This window comes from Hibiscus syriacus, unplaced genomic scaffold (genome assembly GCF_006381635.1).
Source record: "Hibiscus syriacus cultivar Baekdansim isolate YM2019G1 unplaced genomic scaffold, ASM638163v2 tig00110621_pilon, whole genome shotgun sequence".
Classification (NCBI taxonomy): Eukaryota; Viridiplantae; Streptophyta; class Magnoliopsida; order Malvales; family Malvaceae; genus Hibiscus; species Hibiscus syriacus.
This window is the reverse complement of record NW_024062802.1, coordinates 2,217,405-2,244,320: the sequence shown is the minus strand read 5'-3', so window position 1 is coordinate 2,244,320 and position 26,916 is coordinate 2,217,405. Positions and strand designations below refer to the sequence as shown.

The following is a 26,916-nucleotide window of genomic DNA, read 5'->3' as shown; positions in this document are numbered from 1 at the left end:
AAATACAGATGTTGATTGATATTACCCACCATTCAATTACAGTACAGGTCGACTACCCAGTGAATTTTAGTACTATAGTCTTTTGTTATTACATTACATATTATTGATATTGAAAATACAAATTCAAAGAGAAACAATTTGAAGCAATCAAACTACTTTACCAGTCACATGCTTGAATTAAGAAATAAATAACTTCTTGTATATATATATATATATATATATATAAACGTAGCTAAAAGTAATGGCTTGAAGCTTAACTCTTAGAACCAGAAGCCGGTGGTTGTTGCATCTGCTGATACATAGCGGCCAACCGGCTGTAAGAATCCCTGCTCATCGGCTGCACCAAACAGACGATACATACATTATATCATATCTGTGGGGTATGATGTTTTTAAAATGATGGAAAACAAATGGTACCTGTGATTGGCACGCCAAGAACAAGGAAAGAGGGTCCGGCATTGCAGCAGAGGCAGCTCGTTGTAACCGTTCACCGGAGCCGTCCCAAGAAGTCATGTTCATGAAAGGATTAGGCATAATGGGCGAGATGCCGGCGATGTTGGGACGGATGATACTGTTCATATCCATAACACCCATACCCATCCTCATCGCCGGAGCCATCATGGACATTTGGAGTTGCTGTTGCATTGCCATCGGCAACATCATTGGTGGTGGTACGTTCATCCTATTCATCATGTGAACTTGTGCTTGCAGTTGTTTGAGATAGTCAATCACTTCGTCGAGCATTGAAGCTTTGTCCGTCTGTAATAAACACAAAAACAATAATATTATATACATGTGTAACTGCTGTATAAAGTATGTATACCTCAAGCATCAAAGACGATATCAAAATCGAAGCAATCTTCATAACTTTACGTCTAATCACATATATGCCATGCCGACTATTCTTTTACTAAGAATAAAAGAGTCTATAATTAAAAGCTGCTTAAGAATAAAGACGATGCATGAAGGAGAATCTGAAGTGGATTAGTATTAAATATACGTTTAAGAAAATCTTGTGGACGACGACACGAAAAGTTTGTCCTAGGTGAGTGGATGAAGTTGTTTCGAAGTTTTTAGTAAAAGTAACTCTCAAGATGAAAACAAAGAAGAAAGCATCTTTCATTTTTTATTCAACAAAATTTGCAGTGATATTTTGCCAACAATACTACCTCCGTACATTACACAACTGACAGAGATGAGATGAGAAAAAAAAAAAAGTCGTACCTTGCTAGAATTGGGAACCAGCTTCTGTAACGTCTTCATCCTTTGGTTTATCTTATCTCTTCTTTTCTGGAAAATCACCCAAATAACATAATTAATACTTCCTTCTTGTTAAAAAGGTTCAAACTAAAGCTTTGCAGAGAGCATACACGTTCAGACTGGTTATGGATGGCAGCAGCTCTACTTCTTTTATTTGAAACTGAAGATTTCCCAGTTTCCTTCTTGTCCTCCTCCATTCTCTCCCTCTTTAACACAACCAGAATAAGAATGAGAAACAAATGTAGTTTCACGATGCAATAATAATTAAATGGAACAACTTTACCTGGGGTGTACTATGACAAACAGAATCATGATCATCAGCGGTGTTGGTGGAGGCCCTGGTACAGGGTTTTGTAGAGCTTGTGTTTTCCAGGGAACCAAGGGAATTAGAAGTAAATGTAAAGCCCAAGTCCGAATCTTTCTCATACGTATCAAAAGTAACGTATTGGCTACCTCTTCCGAACGTGGCACTGGCGCTTTGTTCCTTGCCGCTCCACTCCGGTGTTACAGAAACACGTCCCGCAGCCACCCGTGTACGTTTCCCGGTGACGAGTACATCATCGTCTCGTGTACCGGCCTGCACACTGCAGGATCCCACCCTAGTAGAGCATCCCCCCAAGCGAGATCCTCCGACTTCCGGTATAGATTCCATCATGTCCACGGTCCGATGATCCTCGGGCGACCTTTTCGAGCAAGGAACCAAAGCATCCGCCGCAGCACTGCGTTGGTCTAAACAGGGTACAATTTCATCCCCTCCGCCGTGAAGAGAAACCTTAAGATACGGAAGACGAATGGCTTGGTTCACTATGGACTCCAAAGTGCCATTAGCCTGTGGTTTATCCCAAGTATTGTACTTAGAAGGAGCGTTGGAAATCAAGGGCTTAGCCGGAACACGTGCCGAACCTAAACCATGCATGGCTAGTTGACCATTTTCCCATGTTAATTCCGCTACTTCATAGTCCGACCTGCCAAGTATATCACAAACATCAAATAAAACAAGAGAACTTACTAAATCACAGATTCAGTTGAGACCAGTTTCAGAGCTTACATATGAACATCGGGGGAGGTGGAGTTGGAGTTAGAGCGGAGGGAGTGGCGGACGGTGGCATGATTATCGTCCAGATCCAAACTGGGAACACACTGACTCATTTCAAAGAAACTATATCCTTTTCTTTTCTGGAACTAATTGCTGCGTTTGGTTTTGACGTGCATCGAGCTTTGTTTCTCAAATTTAATGGCTCGGACAAGAATGTAGTCATAAAGACACAAGTGGTAAAGGAAAAATAGTAAAATGAGGTTCCCTAGGTTTTATTATGGTGGAGATAACACAATCAATTGAAGAGTGAGAAAGATTCTGGTCCATATATATATACAGACACACATTTATATATAAATAAGATCCAGTTACACAATGTAAAATTATTTTTAGTTTTATATAAATTTAGGGTCATTGGATGAGTAAAATTATATGACTGAGATTAACAGTATGAAATAAGAATATATTCATTGGGGAAAAAAACAATGAGTCAATCTTAGTCATCTATTTTCAATCATCCAAAGGTCCTAAATCTATGTAAAACTAAAGAGTTTTACATTGTGTAAGTCAATCCTAACATTAATTTATATATATGTGTGTGTGTAAAGGGTTAGGATCCACTTAAACCTAGCGTAATATTTTTAGTTTTACGCATTTTTAGTGTTAGATGAAGAAAATCAAAGACTAAGATTAACTCTTCATTTCTTTTTATGAGTAATGTAGTATTTGGATTTGTTTGTTTATTTCTAAAGGTAATTTATGTTTGATATCTCTTCATTTATAAATTTTAAATGTTGCGTTCATTTATTTATTTTTAAAGGTGTTTATATTTGGTTCGTTTATCATTCATAAATATATTTATTTAATATTCTTATACATGATTATTTAGTGTTCTCACGCACCTTCCTTTATATGTTCAGAAATATTCATAAAAGTCATGAAATTATGCAACGAGTCCTTAAGTTCCTTAGATTTCACATTTTGAAATATAATGTCATCCTATGTTCAACTTAATCCCTACCTTCGTCAATATTTAAAATATAAAAAAATAAAATAGAATTGGGTAATGGAATCGATAAATGAGCTTATATGTGAACCGAATACATATATATTAATTTATTAAATGAATATAAATTTTTTAATTATACTCATTTATTTAATTTAATAAACTAATAATACACCAACAATGCATTGAACGTCACGATCATTTATACTCCTATCGAATGATGGTGATGGTGATGGGGGTGCTCAAATGAAAACTGAAGCTGGTTCTTTTAATTATATTTTCCTACGACATATACCTGCACAATGTCTTCAGCAAGTTGCAGTGCAAAGGAATGGACATTTCAGCTTCCATGGTCCAAACTCCAAACAATAATAATCAATAATCATGGTAGGTTATAATAAACCCCAAAGTAGAGAAGAAGAATTGAATGCTACAATAAAAAGGGACCCCCTTCCTTTATTTTCTGTCACGATAACTCCTTTGGTAGCGTTTGGTTCGTTGGAATGTTTATGAGGGAATTGAAATCTGTGAAGGAATTGGAATATGAGGGAATTGGAATCTAAATCTGAAACATGTTTGGTTGGCAGGAAATTGAATTGGAATCCAATTCTATATTCTGTTTGGTTCGCATACATGTCAGATGAATTTGATTTCAATAATATAAAATGACAGAACCCTTCTTATTTTTTTGCTTAATTTTAGTTTCTTTTATAACTTACATGTAGCAATATATTAGAATTTTTTTAAAAAATTTAAATTTAAATTTTTTTGATTGATTATTCATTTCAATAAATTATAAAAATCATACTAACAAACATCATAAGTTAAAATCATCCCAATTAGGGATGGCCATGGGTCGGGTTTTTGGTCCACCCGACCCGACCCGACCAGAGAACAAGAGAACCTCCACCCGAGACTCGACCCGACTAAAATAAAGTTTCACCCAACCCAAATATATGAATTAGAAACCCTACCCGACCCGAAATAATAAAAAAAGTATTTTTATTCAAAGAAAACAATGACTTAATTGAAAAAAATTATAAATAGAGGGGTATTATTGTAATTATTCCTAAATATATAAGGTAAAATTATATTTTTTTTTTCGGGTCGGGTATTTTTCACCCAAAACCCGAATCCCACCTGAATATCACACTAAAAAAACCCGACCCGAATATCACACTTAAAAAAACCCGACCCGAATATCAAACTTAAAAAAACCAGACCCGAACCCGATTTTTTTAAAAATCCGACCCGATCCCGATTTTTTTAAAAAAAAACCCGACCCGACCCGTACCCGATTTTTTTTTAAAAAATTCCAACCCGAATACCAAAAAATTGATGAGGGTAATATGGTCAAATTTCACATTCCCTCCTTTAAAGGATTTTAATTTCATCAAGTTATGAATGTGATTTACTTTCCCTCCCTTGATGAAATTGGATTTCAATTCTCCCTTTGAAAACTTGAACCAAATATGAGAAAGTTGTGGAATTAAATTACAATTCCCCCTAATTCCAAGGAATTCCAGCAAACCAAACCCCACCTTAGAATCTTTGCTTCACCACTTTCAACTATGGATTGATTTCATGCAGTGCAGTATTCTTTTTATTAAATGTTAACATCTTTTCAGCATATATACAAATATGTATGAACTACTTAAAATCATAATTTATTAGGAGTTTGGTGTACTTCTAATCAAAATATATTATTACAATAACCATAGCAATTTAATTAAAATTTAATTGTTTAATGTTTAGAGTTAATTGCATGATATATTCTTAAATTGTGGTTCAAGTTATAAATTATTATAAATTTAAAATGTTTGTAATTAATCTTTAAAGTATCAATATTATTTTAAACATGTCATTACGCTGGTTTAAAAAATTATTTGAATATTAATTATCAACTTAAATATGTTTTAGATTATATTTAAAATATGTGTATCAAGACTTAAATATGATATATTATTGTATGGACATTTTAGATATGATATATTAATAAAATTAACCATGTCAAATTTTAATTACAGACATTTTTTACATGACAAATTTAAATTATCTATAAAATATATGTATATACTAAAAATCTTGATTTATAAATTTTAAATATTTTCTATATTAAATCTGTATTGACACTTGATATTCAAATAATTTGCTCAAATAATTTACTCAAATATTTATATATATGAAATTGGGCCAACTTGAAGCCCAGAGAGCCTAACGCGTAGACAGGCAAGTTTGGCTGTTGTTATTCTGTTTGGTGAGCGGATGACGTGGTTAAAACTGATTGGTTAGTGCTGCGTGGAAGTGCCAATCGGTTCCTGTTTGAAATATATCCAAACGGAAGGTTGTCGTCAAATATATTGCATTAAAACAAGGCATAGTTAGGCATCTCCTAAAGCTCTGCGCCAAATCACGATCTTAATCCCGAGTCGACTCAGGTAAGTTCTGATCCTCCTTTTTTTTTACCTTCCTTCAGACCTTGAATGGATTCGGTCGTTTATGCGAAGTCTATCTTTTTGTTTTGTATAACACCCTTAAATTGATGTAGGTGACCCGATTTGATTTGAGGTGTCACATTAAAATTATCGGAGCGACCAATAGTAAAAAATCAAGAAAAATTTAAAAATTTTGTTAGTTAATTTAACATCGTAAAATAATTTATAGATAAAATACAAGTTCAAAAAAATATTTATATATTAAAATAAAATCCACTAATATCTAGTAGTAAAACAAATTTCAGACTCAAATATAAAAACAAAATACAATCTACATGCACCCTAATTACACATTTATCGTACTCTGCAAGCAAAGCTAAAAGAACTCTTAATGCTAAAGTTGTCAGCTGCACTGGATTGATTATTTTAACCTCAAATGGTGAGTAAAAAGTGAGCTTTGGGAATCTCTGTAATAAGAACTACCAGATGAATGCAATAGGCCATCAGGTATAAGTAAAGCATGAATTTTCTTAACGATATAGACATCATCAAGTTCTACTGACGAGCTCAGATTTCATTAATCATTTCTTCAGGTAACTATTATGAAATCAAAATCTAAAGGAAATATTCACATAGAGAGACTCAAGAGATTGAGATAAAGAGTCAAGTGTGTTCCCTCAAAACCAAAATAAATATAATCATAGTTTAAAAGCAATAGTAGTTTATTTCAGTAAAATATGTTTTAAAATCATTATAATACCATCCACCCGAATACTCTATATGCAGTCCCTAGAACTACATTCATAAGGACTTACCCTAAACACACAGTAAAGGAGCCACCCTAAGGGAGTACCTTGGGGCCTATGGGCCTACCCAAGAGTCTCCTTAGGTCCATATGGATTTACCAGCTTGATAAGAGCTAAACCTCCGTACTCTAGACTCCTACCCATATAGTATCCAGTAGAATTCATATTGAGCAATAACTTTAATATCAAAATCATGATCCAGTAAAATGATGTAAAAATGACAATGTAGTTATTTAAATCACATAAATGGCCTCCACCGTACACCATATGCAGTTCCCCATACCTGCATCCATAAGGACTTACCAAGGGCCAATGGACCTAGGAGCCAACCTAAGGGAATGCCTTGGGACCTGAGAGCCTACCCATGGTCACCTTAGGTCCGTATGGAATTGCCAGCTTGATCAAAGCTAAACCTCCATACTCCATCCTACCCAGATAGTGTCCCAATAAAACGGTTCAAGTAGTAATCAGCAGTTTCATGATCCATACTTCAGGCATATTTCATTTTTCCAGTAAAACAAGGAACCAATAAATCATTATATCAATTAGTAAAAACAATAGTAAATCAACCAGATATCCATTTATAATTTTAATACAAATAAAACGGTCAGGTAACATATAGGGAACACACCAGAAGATTCAGTTATTTTTCGGATGCAATTTACCGTTATCAGGAAGGAAAACATATAACTTATGTAGATTGGATGAAATTCAGAATCGATGTCCCTATAAAAAGGGTTTGTTCATTAGTAGATCTAATCAACATTCAGAAATTGATGTTTCAAAAATTATTTAAGATTCGAGTGTATTAAAAATGTACTCAGGAACATTTACATCAGAATTATTGAAGATCTAGATATAACATGAGTATTTCCATTTTTCAACCAAATAGGGATATTTTAGAGTTAATTGCATGATATATTCTTAGATTGTGGTTCAAGTTATAAATTATTATAAATTTAAAATGTTTTTAATTAATCTTTAAAGTATCAATATTATTTTAAACATGTCATTACGCTGGTTTAAAAAATTATTTGAATATTAATTATCAACTTAAATATGTTTTAGATTATATTTAAAATATGTGTATCAAGACTTAAATATGATATATTATTGTATGGACATTTTAGATATGATATATTAATAAAATTAACCATGTCAAATTTTAATTACAGACATTTTTTACATGACAAATTTAAATTATCTATAAAATATATGTATATACTAAAAATCTTGATTTATAAATTTTAAATATTTTCTATATTAAATCTGTATTGACACTTGATATTCAAATAATTTGCTCAAATAATTTACTCAAATATTTATATATATGAAATTGGGCCAACTTGAAGCCCAGAGAGCCTAACGCGTAGACAGGCAAGTTTGGTTGTTATTCTGTTTGGTGAGCGGATGACGTGGTTAAAACTGATTGGTTAGTGCTGCGTGGAAGTGCCAGTCGGTTCCTGTTTGAAATATATCCAAACGGAAGGCTGTCGTCAAATATATTGCATTAAAACAAGGCATAGTTAGGCATCTCCTAAAGCTCTGCGCCAAATCACGATCTTAATCCCGAGTCGACTCAGGTAAGTTCTGATCCTCCTTTTTTACCTTCCATCAGACCTTTAATGGATTCGGTCGTTTATGCGAAGTCTATCTTTTTGTTTTGTATAACACCCTCAAATTGATGTGGGTGACCCGATCCGATTTGAGATGCCATATTGGAAGTAAGGTAAGCAACAGAATGTAAACTGGTTTATTGATACTATGAATGAATCTTCAAGTACAAGATCAATGCTCTTTATATACTGCTGCTCTTAACAGCTACAACAACCACCTTAACTGAACAACTAATCAAAATTAACTTGCTAACAACCTCAGCTACCATAACCGCTTCATCTTCAGGAAGCTTCGAACTACACTGCAATTGTACATACTGCATTAGCTGGTTTAACATGCTAACATTCCCTCTACTTTCTTCTCCTCCTTCAACAAGGTAACACACACATCTTAGCCCTAAACAATTGAAAAGATGAACAACCGAATCGAAAGTGCTGACGCTTCCTTCCGTTCACTTGAATCGAAAGTGTCGGTGCTTCCTTTCGTTCTTCTTGAATCGAAAGTGCCGATGCTTCCTTCCGTTCACTTTGAATCGAAAGTGCTGATGCTTCATTTCTTTCTTCTTATTCACCTTCATTTCTTTCTTCTTCATCCTCTTATACAAGATTCTTTGACATTTTTTTAAAGGACTATATTATCATACTTATTACAAAGTTGTTTCCAATGACAGCAAGAAATTGAACTCCCGGCAAACTCTAAATGTAAACAAACTACTCAAAAAACTCTTAACAATTGACCATACCATTAGCTTTCAAGATGTGATCCTGCTCCATGTTTAACGTGTAAAGGTGTAACGTCTTAACCCCATTAGCTAAAATTTTGCCGCACATTTCTGTTCCAAGTTGAATCCCATAGGCTTGGACAGCTTCATCGTTGTCCTTGATAGGCTCTAAGGCAGCATTAATCTCATCATAAAACAGTTGAGTAACAATCAGATCAGCTCCTGCATCAACCTTTCTCTTCAAGTAAACAAGATCGTTCTAATGACCGTTATCTCCCATAGCATCAGGATGAGCCTCTGGATAACCGGCAACCGTTATGCCAAAGTAGTCACCATATTTAGCTCTAATATGTTTAACCAGATCAAGGGCACAGGCGAAACCGCCTTCAACCTGGACAAACTTGTCCTGGCCATGAGGAGGAGACTGGGTTTCCTCTAGCGCAGGAGATACCATTGGCGATGGCGATCTTCGAGATCTTCTCTTCTGCATTTTTGTTCGCCATAAATTTTCAGCAGTTGAAACTGCAGCTCCAGGTGCCACTGGTTCAGGGACAAGGACAGCATGGCCAGTTCGCTTACTGTAAAAAATAAGAAAAAATTAAATTTTTTTAGTTAATTTAACACCGTAAAATAATTTATAGATAAAATACAAGTTCAAAAAAGTATTTATATATTAAAATAAAATCCACTAATATCCAGTAGTAAAATAAATTTCAGACTCGAATATAAAAACAAAATACAATCTACATGCACCCTAATTACACATTTATCGTACTCTGCAAGCAAAGCCAAAAGAACTCTTAATGCTAAAGTTGTCAGCTGCACTGGATTGATTATTTTAACCTCAAATGGTGAGTAAAGAGTGAGCTTTGGAAATCTCAGTAATACAGAACTACCAGATGAATGCAATAGGCCATCAGGTATAAGTAAAGCATGAATTTTCTTAACGATATAGACATCATCAAGTTCTACTGACGAGCTCAGATTTCATTAATCATTTCTTCAAGTAACTGTCATGAAATCAAAATCTGAAGGAAATATTCACACACAGAGACTCAAGAGATTGAGATAAAGAGTCAAGTGTGTTTCCTCAAAACCAGAATAAATGTAATCATAATTTAAAAGCAATAGTAGTTTATTTCAGTAAAATAGGTTTTAAAATCATTGTAATTGTAACACCCCCAACCCATACCCGACCCGGATATGAGTCAGAGATACTACATTGACTTTAAAACACAACTCTTAACAAGTAATAGTAAAATATTTGTACTTATATTAAGAAAATACAATAATATACATACTGTAATATAAGTTTACCAAAATATTCAGAGCATACACAACTTAACTCTTTAATTACATGCCAACTGCCATTTACATAACAAAATGACCTACTGATTAAGTTGCTTCTGATCTGATGGTTGCAGGAGTAATACTGTCAAGCTGCTTCACCTGTCTCGTCTATTTCCTCGGATCCTACGTGTGAAACACTCACACGCTAAGTCATCGACTTAGTGAGGCAATAATAATAAGGCAATTGTAATGAAAATGTCATGATCATATGAGATGAAATGCAAACATGTACTTAATTAATGTAGTATACATCATCAATACCCATACCTGTAAGCGTATGACTGTAACATTTATGAATCTGTATTAATAAGTTTATTGGCCCATGATAGCATATTGAGAACCTAAGGTATTTGAGTAATGTGAGGTTGTGCACTATGCTGTCACCACAGCTCGTATAAATGCACCGAAGTGCCCCGTAGAATTGCACCGAAGTGCCCCGTAGAATTGCACCGTAGTGCCATATAATGATGTCCATAAGGACCACATAGAATTCCTTAAGAATCATATACATATACTATGGATCAAGTATGTGTCTTTCAAGACTTCACACAGGTTCCAAAGGATATACATATGTCCTAAAGAACCGAGTATACCCTCTACCCTTGGCATGCCAACTATACCTATAGTTCTCATCTACATAACATGGGCTTTTACATTTCAAGTAGTCTATATCGCGTAGACATGTAAATTCTTACCTTTTCACATAGCTCATAACTTTTCCCACATAGTCATGTCATATAATGCATTTTATATGAATTCATGTCATGTCTCATAATATCGACTATGCTCATGTACCAAGATATAAAATCTAGACTTATCACAAGTCTAGAATGGAGTATATTTCTAAAATCATGCTATGCATATGCACTCACCTATACTTCTTTGCCTTTTCCTCGATCGATCCTACTGGTAGATTGTTCCCGAACTTGTGTAGGCTCGGTATCTACATAAACATAATTTTCAAGATGATCATCAGATGTCTATGTCTTGCAATTAAGCTTTAATAGCTTATTAATTTAAGAAATTAATAGCTTAGTCTTTCTTTCTTTTCTTCTCTTTTTTTTTCTCATAGGGGAATCGGTTCCCCTCTAGCATTCTGGAATTTCATATCCGTTGAGGGGGTATCGGTTCCCCCATGGGGGTATCGATTCCCCTCTAGTATTCTAGAAATTCATATTCGTTGAGGGGGTATCGGTTCCCCTTGAATGGGTACCGCTTCCCCTAACCCAGAAATCCTATTTTGAGCTCGGAAATCATCCCATTTCAGCTCAAACATACATATTTCACTCTCTTTACTACTCTTAGCTTTCATACACTTACTTTAACTAATTATTATCCATTAAATACCTCTAAAACCTAGAAATCTAATTCTCCATGTAGAATTTAAGAATCCAACCCAAATTCCAATATGTTCTAATTTGAATTCTAACACCTCATACTTCTTAGTTAGCTTCTTGACAAGTCAAAAATCTTATTCAAACTTCAAAAACTCATTCCTATCAAAATTTCATCTAAATATTCATTTTCCAAATCTATCTCTAAAACACTTATCTTGTTGTTTTAATGTCATATAAGCTTTCCTTTAGCTTATATAACATCCAAACTTTCATTTCCAATCTTAAAAATCAAAGAAACTACCAAGGTTCAGATTCTTACCTTTACTTGCAAGCTCCACGTTGAGAGAAGGAAGAGAAGAAAATAAGGAAAAAGGAAGAAGAAATGGGAGGGTTCTGGAAACCTAATGTCACACGTGGGTTCTCATATAACCCCATAACATTTTATTTTAATTAAAATTTCCTTACAAATGACCATTTGGTCCTTACCTCCATCTCATATTTACTAACCATACTTATTAAACTATATAATTATTCTACTTTAATCACCAAATGTTGAAACTTTGCAAATTAATCACTCACCCGACATGGAGGATGTTACAAATCTCTCCCCCTTAAGAAAATTCATCCTCGAATTTTCATTGCACGAACAAATGAGGGTATTGATGTCGCATATCTTCTTCACGCTCCCATGTTGCTTCTTCTACTTTGTGATTTCTCCACAACACTTTGACCAAAGGAATAATCTTGTTCCTCAATTGCTTAACTTCATGTGCTAAAATTTGAATCGGTTCTTCCTCATAAGTCAAGTCAGGACGAACCTCAATCTCTTCTGGTGTCACGATATGAGAAGGGTCAGATCTATATCTTCGAAGCATTGAAACGTGAAAAACATCATGTATCTTTTCCATCTCAGGTGGTAAAGTTAGCTGATATGCTACAGGTCCTACTTTCTTTACAATCTCATATGGTCCAATAAACCGAGGACTCAATTTTCCTTTCCGACCAAATCTCAACACCTTCTTCCATGGAGACACTTTTAAAAACACTTTATCTCCAACTTGAAATTCAATTTCTTTCCTTTTTAGATCTGCATATGATTTATGTCTGTCTGCTGCAGCTTTGAGATTACTCTGAATTATCAAGACCTTTTCTTCTACTTCCTGAATCAACTCAGGACCAAGCACTTCTTTATCTTTAAGCTCGTATCAGTTCAAAGGCGTACGACATTTCCTTCCATAAAGAGCTTCATAGGGAGCCATCTTTATACTCGACTGATAACTATTGTTGTAAGCGAACTCTGCCAGCGGTAAATACTTTTCCCATGATCCTTTAAATTCCATTACGCATGCTCTCAGCATATCTTCCAATATCTGAATAGTTCTCTCTGATTGCCCATCAGCCTGAGGATGAAAAGCCGTACTAAAGTTTAAACGAGTTCCCAACGCTCCATGCAAAGATTTCCAGAATCTAGAAGTGAATCGAGGGTCTCGATCAGAGACTATGGAAACAGGTACTCCATGCAATCTAATAACTTCTCTAATATACAGCTCTGCATACCTTTCCATAGAGAAATCCGTTCTAACCGGAAGAAAATGCGCAGACTTAGTTAATCGATCAACAATTACCCAGATTGATTCTCTTTTGTTTGGGGTCAAGGGTAACCCCGAAACAAAATCCATCGTAACATTTTCCCATTTCCATTGAGGAATGAAAAGCGGTTGCAATAATCCTGATGGAACTTGATGCTCGGCTTTGACTTGTTGACATATCAAACACTTAGACACAAATTCGGTGATGCTTCGCTTCATCCCTGACCACCAAAATCGATCCTTCAAATCCATATACATCTTGGTTCCACCCGGGTGCATCGTTAACGGACTGCAATGAGCCTCTGTTAATATTTCTTTCTTCAAGTCGTCATTGTCGGGTATTACAATTCTTCCTTTACAATATAGATTTCCATCTGACTTAATCTCAAAGTCTTTAATCTCCTTGTTCTTTACTTGTTCAATTCTTTTCAAACACACTTCATCCTTACATTGCAATTCTCCTATTCGTTCCAACCATGCTGGTTTAAGGGTTAATTCTGCACAAAGACCACCGTCTCCCGTTAAAGATAATCTTGCATCCATAGCTCGTAAAGCTGCAAACGTCTTTCTACTCAGAGCATCTGCTACCACATTAGCCTTTCCGGGATGATAGTCAATTATCACATCATAATCCTTTAAGAACTCTACCCATCTACATTGCCTCAAATTCAATTCTTTTTGAGTCATCAGGTACTTCAGGCTCTTATGATCCGTATATAAGTAACAACGCTCCCCATAAAGATAATGACGCCAAATCCTGAGAGCGAATACTACAGCAGCCATTTCTAGATCATGAGTGGGGTAATTCCTTTCATGTGGTTTCAACTGTCTCGATGCGTACGCTACCACTTTTCTTCTTGCATTAATACACACCCCAACCCGTTATTGGATGCGTCACTGTATACTACAAAATTCTTGCCAGATTCCGGTTGAACCAATATCGGAGTTTCTGTCAGAATTCTCTTTAAAGCTTCGAAACTTTCTTGACATTCAGAAGTCCAAACAAATGGTACATTCTTTCTCATTAGCTTTGTTAGAGGCAGCACAATCATCGAAAAATTCTTAACGAATCTTCGATAGTAACCGGCAAGTCCCAGAAAACTCCGAACTTCAGACACATTCTTAGGAACTTCCCAATCCATTATAGCTTTAACCTTTTGAGGGTCTACTCTAATCCCAACTGCCGAGATCACATGCCCCAAGAAAATTACTTCCTTTAACCAGAACTCACATTTGGACAATTTGGCATACAACTTCTTATCTCTTAAAATTTGCAAGACGATCCTCAGATGTGTGCTATGCTCTTCATGGGATTTCGAGTACACCAGTATGTCATCAATAAAGACAACAACAAACTGGTCCAAGTAGGGTTGAAAAATCCTGTTCATAAGATCCATGAAAGCAGCAGGTGCATTCGTTACTCCGAATGGCATTACGATGAATTCATAATGACCATATCTCGTTCTGAAAGCCGTCTTCGGAATATCTTTCTCCTGGATCTTCAATTGATGATAACCCGAACGTAGATCGATCTTCGAAAATACCGAAGCTCCTTTTAGTTGATCAAACAAGTCATCAATACACGGAAGGGGATACTTGTTCTTGATGGTCACCTTATTGAGCTGTCGATAGTCAATGCAAAGGCGCATTGATCCATCCTTCTTTTTAACAAATAACACCGGAGCTCCCCAAGGCGATACACTTGGTTGGATAAATCCCTTCTCTAGCAATTCTTGTAATTGATTCTTTAACTCTTGCAATTCTTTCGGAGCCATTTGATAAGGTGCCATTGCAATCGGAGCTGTTCCCGGCATTATTTCAATTTGGAATTCTACCTCTCTATCCGGAGGTAATCCTGGCAATTCAGCAGGAAAAACATCAGGGAACTCTCGAACTATTGGAATTTCCTCTAACCTTTTCTCTTGAGCTCTTGAATCAATCACATTTGCAAGAAAACCCTGACATCCTTGTAGCAATAATTTCTTGGCAGACATTACTGATATTACATTTGCTAAAGGATTAAACTTTTCACTGCTCACACTTATCTATGTTCCTTCTGGACTTTTCAGAGTTACCTTTTTCAATCTGCAACTAACATCTCCATAATAACGGAACAACCAATCCATTCCCAGAATCACTTCAAACTCGTCAAAGGGTAATTCCATCAGATTAGCAGGGAATTCAATTCCCTGAACCTTTATGGGACACCCCTTACAGACTTTATTCACCCGGGCACTATGGCCTAACGGAGTTGTTACTATAATCTCATTACTCGTAGCTTCTAAGGGAATCCCCAACTCCTTTACTAACTTACTTGTAATATAAGAATAATTAGAACCCGGATCAATCAGTACCAATACTAATTTATCATACAACTGAAAAGTACCTGCGATAATATCAGGGTCATCACGGTCTTCACTTGTCTTTAGGTTGTATACTCGAGCAGTGGATCGAACTTCAGGTTGAGCAGAGAATTCAGACGGGTTCCTTCCTCTGCCTCTTCCTCGTCCTCTTTGTGAGAAAGAACCAGCTCTTCCAGATGGTGCCGGCTCACCAACAATCAAGGGACAATCCCGGACAAAATGTCCGGTATCTCCGCATCGAAAACAAGTCCCAGCAGCCATACGACAAGCCCCATAATGGTTTTTCCCACAGTGCTCACACTGTTTCCCTTGACCCGGAGTAGATCTCCCAGCACCGGATTCCACTGACTGCGTCTGTCTAGGTCTTGCCTGACTTGCTCCCCTAGCAGACGATGCAACTGATTCTGATCTAGTTTGTGATCGAAATCCCGAGTCTCTTCCCCTTTTTGTTGGTGTTGAACCAGAATAAGTAGTCGTCCTCTTTGATGTCTGAACTCTTGAGTCCCCAAATCTTTCATTCTGAGCCCTTTCAAGAGCTTTTGCACGATTGATCACCTCCTGGAACGAGGACAAGTTTAATACTATCAACATTTCTTTAAGTCTAGGGCGCAAGCCCTCCACGAACCACTCGCAAGCATCTTTTTCAGTAGGCACAAGCTCAGCTGCAAACCTGCTCAGCTTATTAAACTCACATTCGTACTCATACACAGAGCGGCTCATCTGCTTCAAATTCATAAATTCCTGCTTCATTTGGCGGATAAACTGATCTCCAATATACTTGTTTTTAAATTCTTTTAAAAACAAAGACCAAGTCAACTGGTCGGTTGACATCCTCAAGGTGACGTTCGTCCACCATATCCTCGCCTGACCCCTCAATAAAGACACAGCTCCATCTAATTTTTCCACTTCTGAACAGTGGAGACCATCTAACATGATTTTCAAATCATTCAACCAAAGATCCGCTGACACTGGACCTTCCTCAGCTTCTCCCTTAAATTCGGGAGCTCCTAAACTTCTCAACTCTTTTGCTACATTAATTCTTTGAGTTAGTAGAGCATAAGGTTGAAGACACGTCAGAATAGCGTCTAACGTTCTGAAGAACGTATCTTGATCTTGCACAGGCACTCCTTGAGATGCCTGTTCTTCACCTTGCCTGGCCAGGGCAGGTGAATTACTGCTTTCAGCATGCCTATCTTCTCCCGCTTCACTTCGGGAGCTATTATGTCCGGACATCTAATAAGAATAACCACATTGTTCTATTAGCAAAACAGCATACTCATACTATACCAGATCAGAAGTTCTCACTATTTGTTGGCATGTATTCCATTTAAAGACTCTATAGACTCTGGTTTATGCCTAGAATCGGCTAAACCATAGCTCTGATACCATTAAATGTAACACCCCAACCCATACCCGACCCGGATATGAGTTAGAGATACTACATTGACTTTAAAACACAACTCTTAACAAGTAATAGTAAAATATTTGTACTTATATTAAGAAAATACAATAATATACATACTGTAATATAAGTTTACCAAAATATTCAGAGCATACACAACTTAACTCTTTAATTACATGCCAACTGCCATTTACATAACAAAATGACCTACTGATTAAGTTGCTTCTGATCTGATGGTTGCAGGAGTAATACTGTCAAGCTGCTTCACCTGTCTCGTCTATTTCCTCGGATCCTACGTGTGAAACACTCACACGCTAAGTCATCGACTTAGTGAGGCAATAATAATAAGGCAATTGTAATGAAAATGTCATGATCATATGAGATGAAATGCAAACATGTACTTAATTAATGTAGTATACATCATCAATACCCATACCTGTAAGAGTATGACTGTAACATTTATGAATCTGTATTAATAAGTTTATTGGCCCATGATAGCATATTGAGAACCTAAGGTATTTGAGTAATGTGAGGTTGTGCACTATGCTGTCACCACAGCTCGTATAAATGCACCGAAGTGCCCCGTAGAATTGCACCGAAGTGCCCCGTAGAATTGCACCGTAGTGCCATATAATGATGTCCATAAGGACCACATAGAATTCCTTAAGAATCATATACATATACTATGGATCAAGTATGTGTCTTTCAAGACTTCACACAGGTTCCAAAGGATATACATATGTCCTAAAGAACCGAGTATACCCTCTACCCTTGGCATGCCAACTATACCTATAGTTCTCATCTACATAACATGGGCTTTTACATTTCAAGTAGTCTATATCGCGTAGACATGTAAATTCTTACCTTTTCACATAGCTCATAACTTTTCCCACATAGTCATGTCATATAATGCATTTTATATGAATTCATGTCATGTCTCATAATATCGACTATGCTCATGTACCAAGATATAAAATCTAGACTTATCACAAGTCTAGAATGGAGTATATTTCTATAATCATGCTATGCATATGCACTCACCTATACTTCTTTGCCTTTTCCTCGATCGATCCTACTGGTAGATTGTTCCCGAACTTGTGTAGGCTCGGTATCTACATAAACATAATTTTCAAGATGATCATCAGATGTCTATGTCTTGCAATTAAGCTTTAATAGCTTATTAATTTAAGAAATTAATAGCTTAGTCTTTCTTTCTTTTCTTCTCTTTTTTTTTTCTCATAGGGGAATCGATTCCCCCCTGGGGTATCGGTTCCCCTCTAGCATTCTGGAATTTCATATCCATTGAGGGGGTATCGGTTCCCCCCTGGGGGTTCCCCTCTAGTATTCTGGAAATTCATATTCGTTGAGGGGGTATCGGTTCCCCTTGAATGGGTACCGATTCCCCTAACCCAAAAATCCTATTTTGAGCTTGGAAATCATCCCATTTCAGCTCAAACATACATATTTCACTCTCTTTACTACTCTTAGCTTTCATACACTTACTTTAACTAATTATTATCCATTAAATACCTCTAAAACCTAGAAATCTAATTCTCCATGTAGAATTTAAGAATCCAACCCAAATTCCAATATGTTCTAATTTGAATTCTAACACCTCATACTTCTTAGTTAGCTTCTTGACAAGTCAAAAATCTTATTCAAACTTCAAAAACTCATTCCTATCAAAATTTCATCTAAATATTCATTTTCCAAATCTATCTCTAAAACACTTATCTTGTTGTTTTAATGTCATATAAGCTTTCCTTTAGCTTATATAACATCCAAACTTTCATTTCCAATCTTAAAAATCAAAGAAACTACCAAGGTTCAGATTCTTACCTTTACTTGCAAGCTCCACGTTGAGAGAAGGAAGAGAAGAAAATAAGGAAAAAGGAAGAAGAAATGGGAGGGTTCTGGAAACCTAATGTCACACGTGGGTTCTCATATAACCCCATAACATTTTATTTTAATTAAAATTTCCTTACAAATGACCATTTGGTCCTTACCTCCATCTCATATTTACTAACCATACTTATTAAACTATATAATTATTCTACTTTAATCACCAAATGTTGAAACTTTGCAAATTAATCACTTACCCGACATGGAGGATGTTACAGTAATACCATCCACCCGAATACTCTATATGTAGTCCTCTAGAACTACATTCATAATGACTTACCCTAAACACACAGTAAAAGAGCCACCCTGAGGGAGTACCTTGGGGCCTATGGGCATACGCAAGAGTCTTCGTAGGTTCGTAAGGATTTACCAGCTTGATAAGAGCTAAACCACCATACTCTAGACTCTTACCCATATAGTATCTAGTAGAATTCAGATTGAGCAATAACTTTAATATCAAAATCATGATCCAATAAAATGATGTAAAAATGACAATGTAGTTATTTAAATCACATAAATGGCCTCCACCGTACACCATATGCAGTTCCCCATAACTGCATCCATAAGGACTTACCAAGGGCCAATGGACCTAGGAGCCAACCTAAGGGAATACCTTGGGACCTGAGAGCCTACCCATGGTCACCTTAGGTCCGTATGGAATTGCCAGCTTGATCAAAGCTAAACCTTCATACTCCAGCCTACCCAAATAGTGTCCCAATAAAACGGTTCAAGTAGTAATCAGTAGTTTCATGATCCATACTTCAGGCGTATTTCATTTTTCCAGTAAAACAAGTAACCAATAAATCATTATATCAATCAGTAAAAACAATCGTAAATCAACCAGATATCCATTTATAATTTCAATACAAATAAAACGGTCAGGCAACATATAGGGAACACACCAGAAGATTCAGTTATTTTTAGGATGCAATTTACTGTTATCAGGAAGGAAAACATATAACTTCTGTAGATTTGATGAAATTCAGAATCGATGTCCCTATAAAAATGGTTTGTTCATTAGTAGATCTAATCAACATTCAGAAGTTGATGTTACAAAAAATCATTTAAGATTCGAGTGTATTAAAAATATACTCAAGAACCTTTACATCAGAATTATTGAAGATCTAGATATAACATGAGTATTTCCATTTTTCAACCAAAAAGAAATATTTTAGATATTTTAATTTCTGATGGGTTCTTAGTAACTTAATCCAATAAGGGTAAAACAATAGTTTGCATTATTCTGAATTTATATTGAATTATCATGATTTCGAGTCAAATCATACTAACCGATCTCCACCTTGAAAAACTTGTCAATAATCGGGACAAATATACTTGACGAATAATCACTTCTTAATATTGATTACACTAGTTGAACTTGTCACTTTCAAAATCACCACTTAACGAAATAAAAGGAGACGATAAGGTATTCGATGGTATTATATATTTATGTGATGTATTAGTATCAAGAATACTCATCATACTTGAGTTATCCTCCATAACCTTAAGGGAGGATACAACATTTAAGTTTATTGGTGTTCCTAGAATTTATCAAATGCACTCACTTATTCCAAGTCATTAGGATATTTAGGTCACTTCAACAGTCGAGGTTACTTCGGTCATCTTTGAGTTTAAGGTATTCTAATATTTTGGGGGTTCAAGGGTATTTTAGTCATTTAAATATAAGAGGTTATTTTAGTTATTTCGCAGCTTGATGACATTTAGATAATTCTTTTCAATCCAAATATATGCATTTTTTCTGGTAATTCGGTTTAGTATGTCCTTTCTGGATTATTTTTCACTTTCAAGATCAATCTTGGTCTTTTTACAATACAAGGGTATTTTTGTAATTTTACTCCGTAGAGCTATATTTGTAATTTCTTAACCAAGTATTCCCGACATTTAACCCTTAAATAAATTAATAAGAATGTTGGATCTTGAGGCCAATTTATTTACTAACTAATCCTTAAACTTAGAATTATTTTCGATCAGTCTACCAATTTCTTTTGTGAGTCATCTAAGTCTTATATGATGTTCTACCTTTATTCCATAATTAGTTTGAGTTCATTGATAATTAAATACACCTAATTGACCAATCATTTACATTCATGCATTTACCAATTATCAATGAGTTTCGAAAAGCATACAAAAGGTAGTAGAGTACTACCTCGATTTACGAACCACATCAGTTAACCAATTAAATTCCATTTGATCACCCTCGAACTTTAATACCACGTTCCATAATGTCTCGAATACATAGCAAAATCAATTACATTAGAAACAAAACTTAAACATGAAAATTCATATTGAATCGAGAGATAAAATGCTAAAAACATCGTATCGAGTTTGAATTTGACAAAACGGACTTCAAATTTATACTCAAGACGTCGAAAAATATAAAATATGATTTTTTATTAAAAAAATGATTTTTTGTCAAAATCAATGATCAATTATGATCAAAGTTAACGATCATGTCAATGGTGAAGTCATCAATCAGTCATAGTTAACAAGTTGACTTTGTCCAAGTTGATTCAGTGAGTTGACTCAATTGAACCCAGTTCAGTCTGACTAGACCGATTCCAAAAGGCTCCTGGATCGGCGAACGAATCTCACGCGCAGTGATGGCGTGTGTGATAGTGACGGGGTCAATTTGGACGTTCAAACGCTCTCCGATCAACTATACACTTGAATTTAGTCAAAATCAATCCAAAGTCACAGTAAAATACGCCAAAGTTATCAGAAATCGATCGGGAACTTATCCCGACGGTGAATGGCAGAAAATCGACGACAATGCGAAGACCCATTGGTTGGGTTTCGAGCGCACGGCAACGGCGAATCCAATTATGGTGGCGATGAGGCGATTGGTTGGTTAGATCAACGACAATCGAGTGGAAATCGAGCGGCATGATTTGGGGTTTTTTGACGGGCTTCAATAGCTTTTATACGACGATCAGTGACACTTATCGAAGCGGGGTTAGAGGGGTTTTGGTTGGAGCAAGGTGGCGGTCACGGTGGTAGTGGCGACACGCTCCAAAGTTGATCGGACTATGGTGGATTTTGGAGGGCCGACGGGGGCAAGGGTTTAGGTTGTGAAATTTGGGGTTTCAAATTGGAGATTTCGGGGATTTAAAACCCGAGTCTTAAGCATTAAGATATATATTTAATTAAGAATATTAAGCCTAGACGGTAGAGGCGTTGGCAGTCTTTCTTGGGAGACACGAGTTCGACAACCTACAGCACCAACTTCATTTATTTATTTGTTTTCTCTGTCGGCATAAAATGGGTAGAGATAGGTCCTTGAATTTTCTGCATATTCCTAAAAAGTCTTGCAAGTTATGAAAACTTACAATTTGGTCCCTAATTTCATTAAATTAATTCTTTTATTTTTTATTTCAAAATGTGGTTGTGACACTTTGTCTCCGATTTACATCCGAATAGGATTAGATCTATTCTCTGGATTACTTGAATTTAGATCTGCTTTCTCAGATCTGTTTCTGTTACTTCGCTTTGAAATGTCGCTTCTTGAAATTCTTTGCCTATGATGGTTTATGTAGGATCTAGCGCTTGCACGAACACTTTGAACAGAATTAGATTGTAATTTGCTCAAATCTTGAAATTTGGTGTATGGGAATCTTGTTGTTCAATTAGAATTATACGATTTGGCTCAGAGCGTAAAGTTTTAGTACAAAATTCTCCTAGTTCTGAATCAACAACGTTATTATTAGTATATATTGTATAGGATAGAATAATTCATAGGGGAGCTTTGTGAACTTTGGGCGATTTAGCCATCTCTCTAGAATTATTCCCTTCTGCCTTTATTTCCTTACAGTTATTTGTAATTCCGATCAGAAAATTGTATGGGCTTTACCTTGTAAATCATGTAATATAGCGCATATTGCACGGTTTAGGCAGACATTCTTCACCGATGCTCTTATCAATAAGTGTATAATACTAATTGTTGAATGTCTGTTATATAGTATTAAAATTTGAAACTTGTCAAATTTGGTTGTTGTTAACAGAGATGGCAACCCGAACAGCTCCACCAAGAGGAAGTGCGGCGGTGGCAGCCAGCCTGCGCAGGAGGAGAACATCAAGCCGTGTGGGTGCCTGAGGCGGGACTGTGGGGACTATGCTTCAGTTTTACACAGATGATGCTCCCGGACTCGAGATCTCCCCAAATTCGGTGCTTGTCATGATCTATGCTGCACGGATAAGGGGACGGATACGGGACAGGAAATGGCAATTTTTAAAATTATATGGTACGGGGACGGTAAGGATACGACATATAAAATAATTTTAAAATTATAAATAGATGTAAAAAATTATAAATAAAATCAAATATCAAGACTCAAACAATAATATTAATTTTAAAATAATAAAATCCATAAATAAATCACAATATTAAAATATCAAATCTCAAAATTTAAATTAAGATAAAAAATAGGATCTTTAGTTGTGATATTATCAAAATCATGTAGTGAAATTCTCAATATCAAGATAAACTTCTGATATTGTATTCCTGCAAGCAACAAAAAGACATTACAAGTTATTTTAACCTTTTTCAGCTCTGCCTACACATGGCAATGGAATTTGAAATTGAGTTTCTTACATTTCTCTAAATACCCATTAACAATATTGAGATTCCTATTACCCTGGGGATCAAAGAGAGCTGCTTTGAAGAAGTCAAAGCACTTAAATACCTGTTCAGACTAAGCAAGATCTTACCTTTGCAGAACATAGTCTTGAAATGGATGAGTTCGATTCAAAGTGCTCCGTCACAGTCTTGAAGTGCTCGGGTAGCTTCGACCTTGCCTCGGCTCGATTCGAGAAGGCGCTACAGAGAGATTTATCGAGCTTGGTGAGATGATCTGGATCTGGGTTGGCACCCGATCCAATCCGCTACTTCTTCGTTTCATTCTCTTCATCCTCCCCTGTTTCCACTAGTTCTCCTTCTTCTTTTCGCATCTTCTAAACTTGTTTTTCTTTTCGCTTTCGATGCATCTCAACAGCCAATTTACTTTCCTCAACAATATGGAAATACTCCAACTCGTATGTCGATGTTCCGCTTGTCGCAGCAAAATCAACAGCAACAAGGGTTTGTTTATCGACCATTTTATGCTGCAGTTGCACGGGGACGACAGATGAAGGCCGTCCCCGAAACATCCCTAGCAAGCACCGAAACGTCCCTCGTATTGTTCGGCCGTACCCTGTCAGCGTGGCACATCTCCGGTACGTTTCTCAACCGTCCCCGTGCCAGGGACGTTTCAGGTACTTGAAACGGTCTTCCTTTACCGTCCCCGTGCAACATAGGTCATGAGCATTGGTTTCATAGCTTTTGTTGCGATTCCCCATGTTATGGGCAAGTTGTATTTTGTCGCTAAGGATTAGGAAGCCTTTTAAAGTTTGTATCAACGTTAGCAAACAGTTTTCACAGTTGTGCTTTGCAGTTTTCCTTGTTACTGGATTTGATTTACTTTTCTTAATTACGGATACCTCTTATTTCAAATTAAACTGTGATGGATCTTCGATTGAAAATCCGGAGTATGCTGGTACAGGCAGTATCATTCAAGACTCTAATGGTGATTACTGTGAGGGTTCCGATCGCTTTACTGGTAAAGCCAGGTATTGTGGCTGAACTTTGGAACTACCGTTACTGTACACTATCAGAAACCATATCCACAGGTTTCAAGCCCTCACAACACTTTCACATAAAAGCTCCAACACGGCAACACCACTACTCCTTCGCCGTCATCAGCACCGTCCACTTGTGTAATGGTGGTAGTAAAAGTTTACCTATATGCACGTTACCTGTATATTTCCAGTGCGTCAGCTTTATTTTGTTAACTATAAGCTTTTGAATTCTGTGTGAAAACCCTTTTTCAGAAGGAGAGAGAATATTCGCATACGCGGCGGTGCATCACGTGGAAAGTCACTCTCGTACCGGTATCACACTTAAACATCACCCATTCTCTCTGCTAGCTTTCAACCATCGTTAAAGTACGCAACCAATTGGTAGTTGAAATTTTGAAAACTTTACTTCGTCATCCCAAGCAAATATTTAATGTTTTTTCCTTTTTTAAAGGATAAGATATATACTCTAAATTATTTAATAATATATATATGAGATAATAAATGAATACTTTTTAAAAGTTATAAATGGGTAATTCAAACAAATTATTATTATATATTGGTCATTTTATTATTAAAAATGAAAGAAACATATTATTTGACTGATATAATATTATTTTTAATATTTAAAATTATACATTATATTTTGAAATAATTTAATTTTTAATTATTTATATTTATAATTTTCATCAATTTATCTTTTTTTATATACTACCGAATCAAGTGAGTCTATCAAATTAAAATTATTGTTTGACAAGTATATTCATTCATCAAACAACAATAAATTAATGTTAAATTTTAGTATATAGAAAAATGACATGAAAGTAATATATTATTTCTAAGTAATAAAGATTAAAAAGTTTAAATATGAACGATTAAATTTATTAAATAATTTTAAATTCTAATTAATTTGATGAATTATATAAATTTTAAAAGTTAAATATATTAAGTTACATTATATATTTGTAACAATGTTTTAATAAAGTGATGTATATATATATATTAACCTTTTCTTTATAATCATATAAAAATGGAAAATAAATAAAATAGGTGATAAAAGAGAAACGAAGAAATGACACGTTTGATGATGATGATGAACATTGCCAAAAGGGTCCAAAATAGTGCACTCTCATTGAACGGAATTACAGTAACAACACTAAGATTTTAGCACGTCAGCACACCTCAAAGTCATGCTGTTGGCGGCGTTGATGTTGCTGGTGGCGGTGGTGACGGTGTTCATGCTCCTGCTGCTGTCCCGACAGCTCCTTCTGCCTGCGCAGCTCCAACACCTTCCGGTGCGAGTTCGAGTGCTTTGTCAGCACGAATGTCGGGCTTGCCGCAGGTCGATACTCGGGCACGAGACGACCCGACTTATACCGAACCCCACAAGCGTTGCACAACGTCTTTGGCCCTAATGGTCCCGTCCTCCACTGCGGTGTCTTCTCCGACGCACAATGTGTACATCGCCGAACCCCTGTTTCCGCCGCAGCTGGCGATGCTTGGCGCTGGACTTCCCTTTTCGTCTTAGAGGTTGTTGGTGGCGCTCTGGAACGCTTGTTCCAAGCTTTGCTTGAAAACGACGAGTGGTCATTTCTAGGGTTAATGATTCCGGCGAGCGAGTTCGACGGGAAGTCGCTGAAAGAATCATCTACGAACTGCGACAACCACTCCAGCTCAGCCACATCATCACTCTGCAAAACAAGAAGTAATTAAGCTCAACCAAGCAAATAAAAAACTAAAAAGAAGAAAGTTATGGTGAGTGTAAGGTTAAGTTATTACGGGAAGGCAAAGGTCGTGGGTGAAGTCCTTGTCGGAGAAAGAGGGATGAAAGGCGGCGGAGGAAGAGGAGGCGTAGCTGAAAGTGGTTTCAGAAGGAGGGAAAGTGTCGTTGTTGGTGGAAGTAGAAGCAGATGAAAAAAGCTCTTCGTTGGACAAATCCAAAAGATCATCAATATGAAACACTTCCGGAGTTGAAAGCCCGTACATGTCCATCTTCCCTCTCCCTCTCTCTCTTTCTCTCTATTTCTTCACCACAAACCAAACTGATATTTCTTTAACCCACTTTCCCTTCAAAAGGAAAGAGGCAGAGAAAAGAAAGAGAGGCCAAGATCAGGCGCGAGGAGACGAATGATATATGGATGGCAAGAGGGGACACAGGAACGTGCAAGGAGCGAGCACTGCCTTTTTTATGGCATAATACTGGAAAAAACCAAAACTTTTACATTTTTTTTTTAATTTAAACCATAACGTATTAATTATTTTTATGTAAATAGAAACCCGTTATTTTTTAAATGAAATATCTAAAATTATAATAAAACATAATTAGGACATGTTCTTATAACAACTGACACAATAAATTAGTTACTTTGTATCGTACAAAGACCATTCAAAAAAGTTTAAAACTCATTCAAGAAACTGTAACAAAAATAAATATGAATATATCTAATTGCATAAGCAATTAAGC

At 36.1% G+C, this 26,916-nt stretch overlaps 2 protein-coding genes and 1 long non-coding RNA gene across 3 annotated transcripts; 1 reads left to right on the top strand and 2 right to left on the bottom strand.

Moving 5' to 3' along the window:
- Positions 1-330: 330 nt before the first annotated feature.
- LOC120135921 (transcription factor UNE10-like) lies at positions 331-2,581 on the bottom strand. Its single transcript, XM_039152070.1, has 5 exons — positions 2,309-2,581; positions 1,544-2,225; positions 1,371-1,466; positions 1,225-1,290; positions 331-759 (listed from the first exon to the last, which is right to left on the bottom strand). The coding sequence occupies exons 1-5, from the start codon at positions 2,407-2,409 to the stop codon at positions 331-333; spliced, it is 1,374 nt and encodes a 457-aa protein (XP_039008001.1). The 5' UTR covers positions 2,410-2,581.
- A 5,455-nt stretch (positions 2,582-8,036) lies between these two features.
- On the top strand, positions 8,037-24,301 carry LOC120136186. Its single transcript, XR_005517317.1, has 4 exons — positions 8,037-8,126; positions 21,328-21,334; positions 22,844-23,013; positions 24,135-24,301. It is a non-coding gene; the product is annotated as an uncharacterized LOC120136186 (long non-coding RNA).
- Positions 24,302-25,508: 1,207 nt separating this feature from the next.
- LOC120136185 (GATA transcription factor 4-like) lies at positions 25,509-26,567 on the bottom strand. The gene is made up of 2 exons (XM_039152292.1): positions 26,232-26,567; positions 25,509-26,143 (listed from the first exon to the last, which is right to left on the bottom strand). The coding sequence occupies exons 1-2, from the start codon at positions 26,442-26,444 to the stop codon at positions 25,625-25,627; spliced, it is 732 nt and encodes a 243-aa protein (XP_039008223.1). The 5' UTR covers positions 26,445-26,567; the 3' UTR covers positions 25,509-25,624.
- Positions 26,568-26,916: the final 349 nt, after the last annotated feature.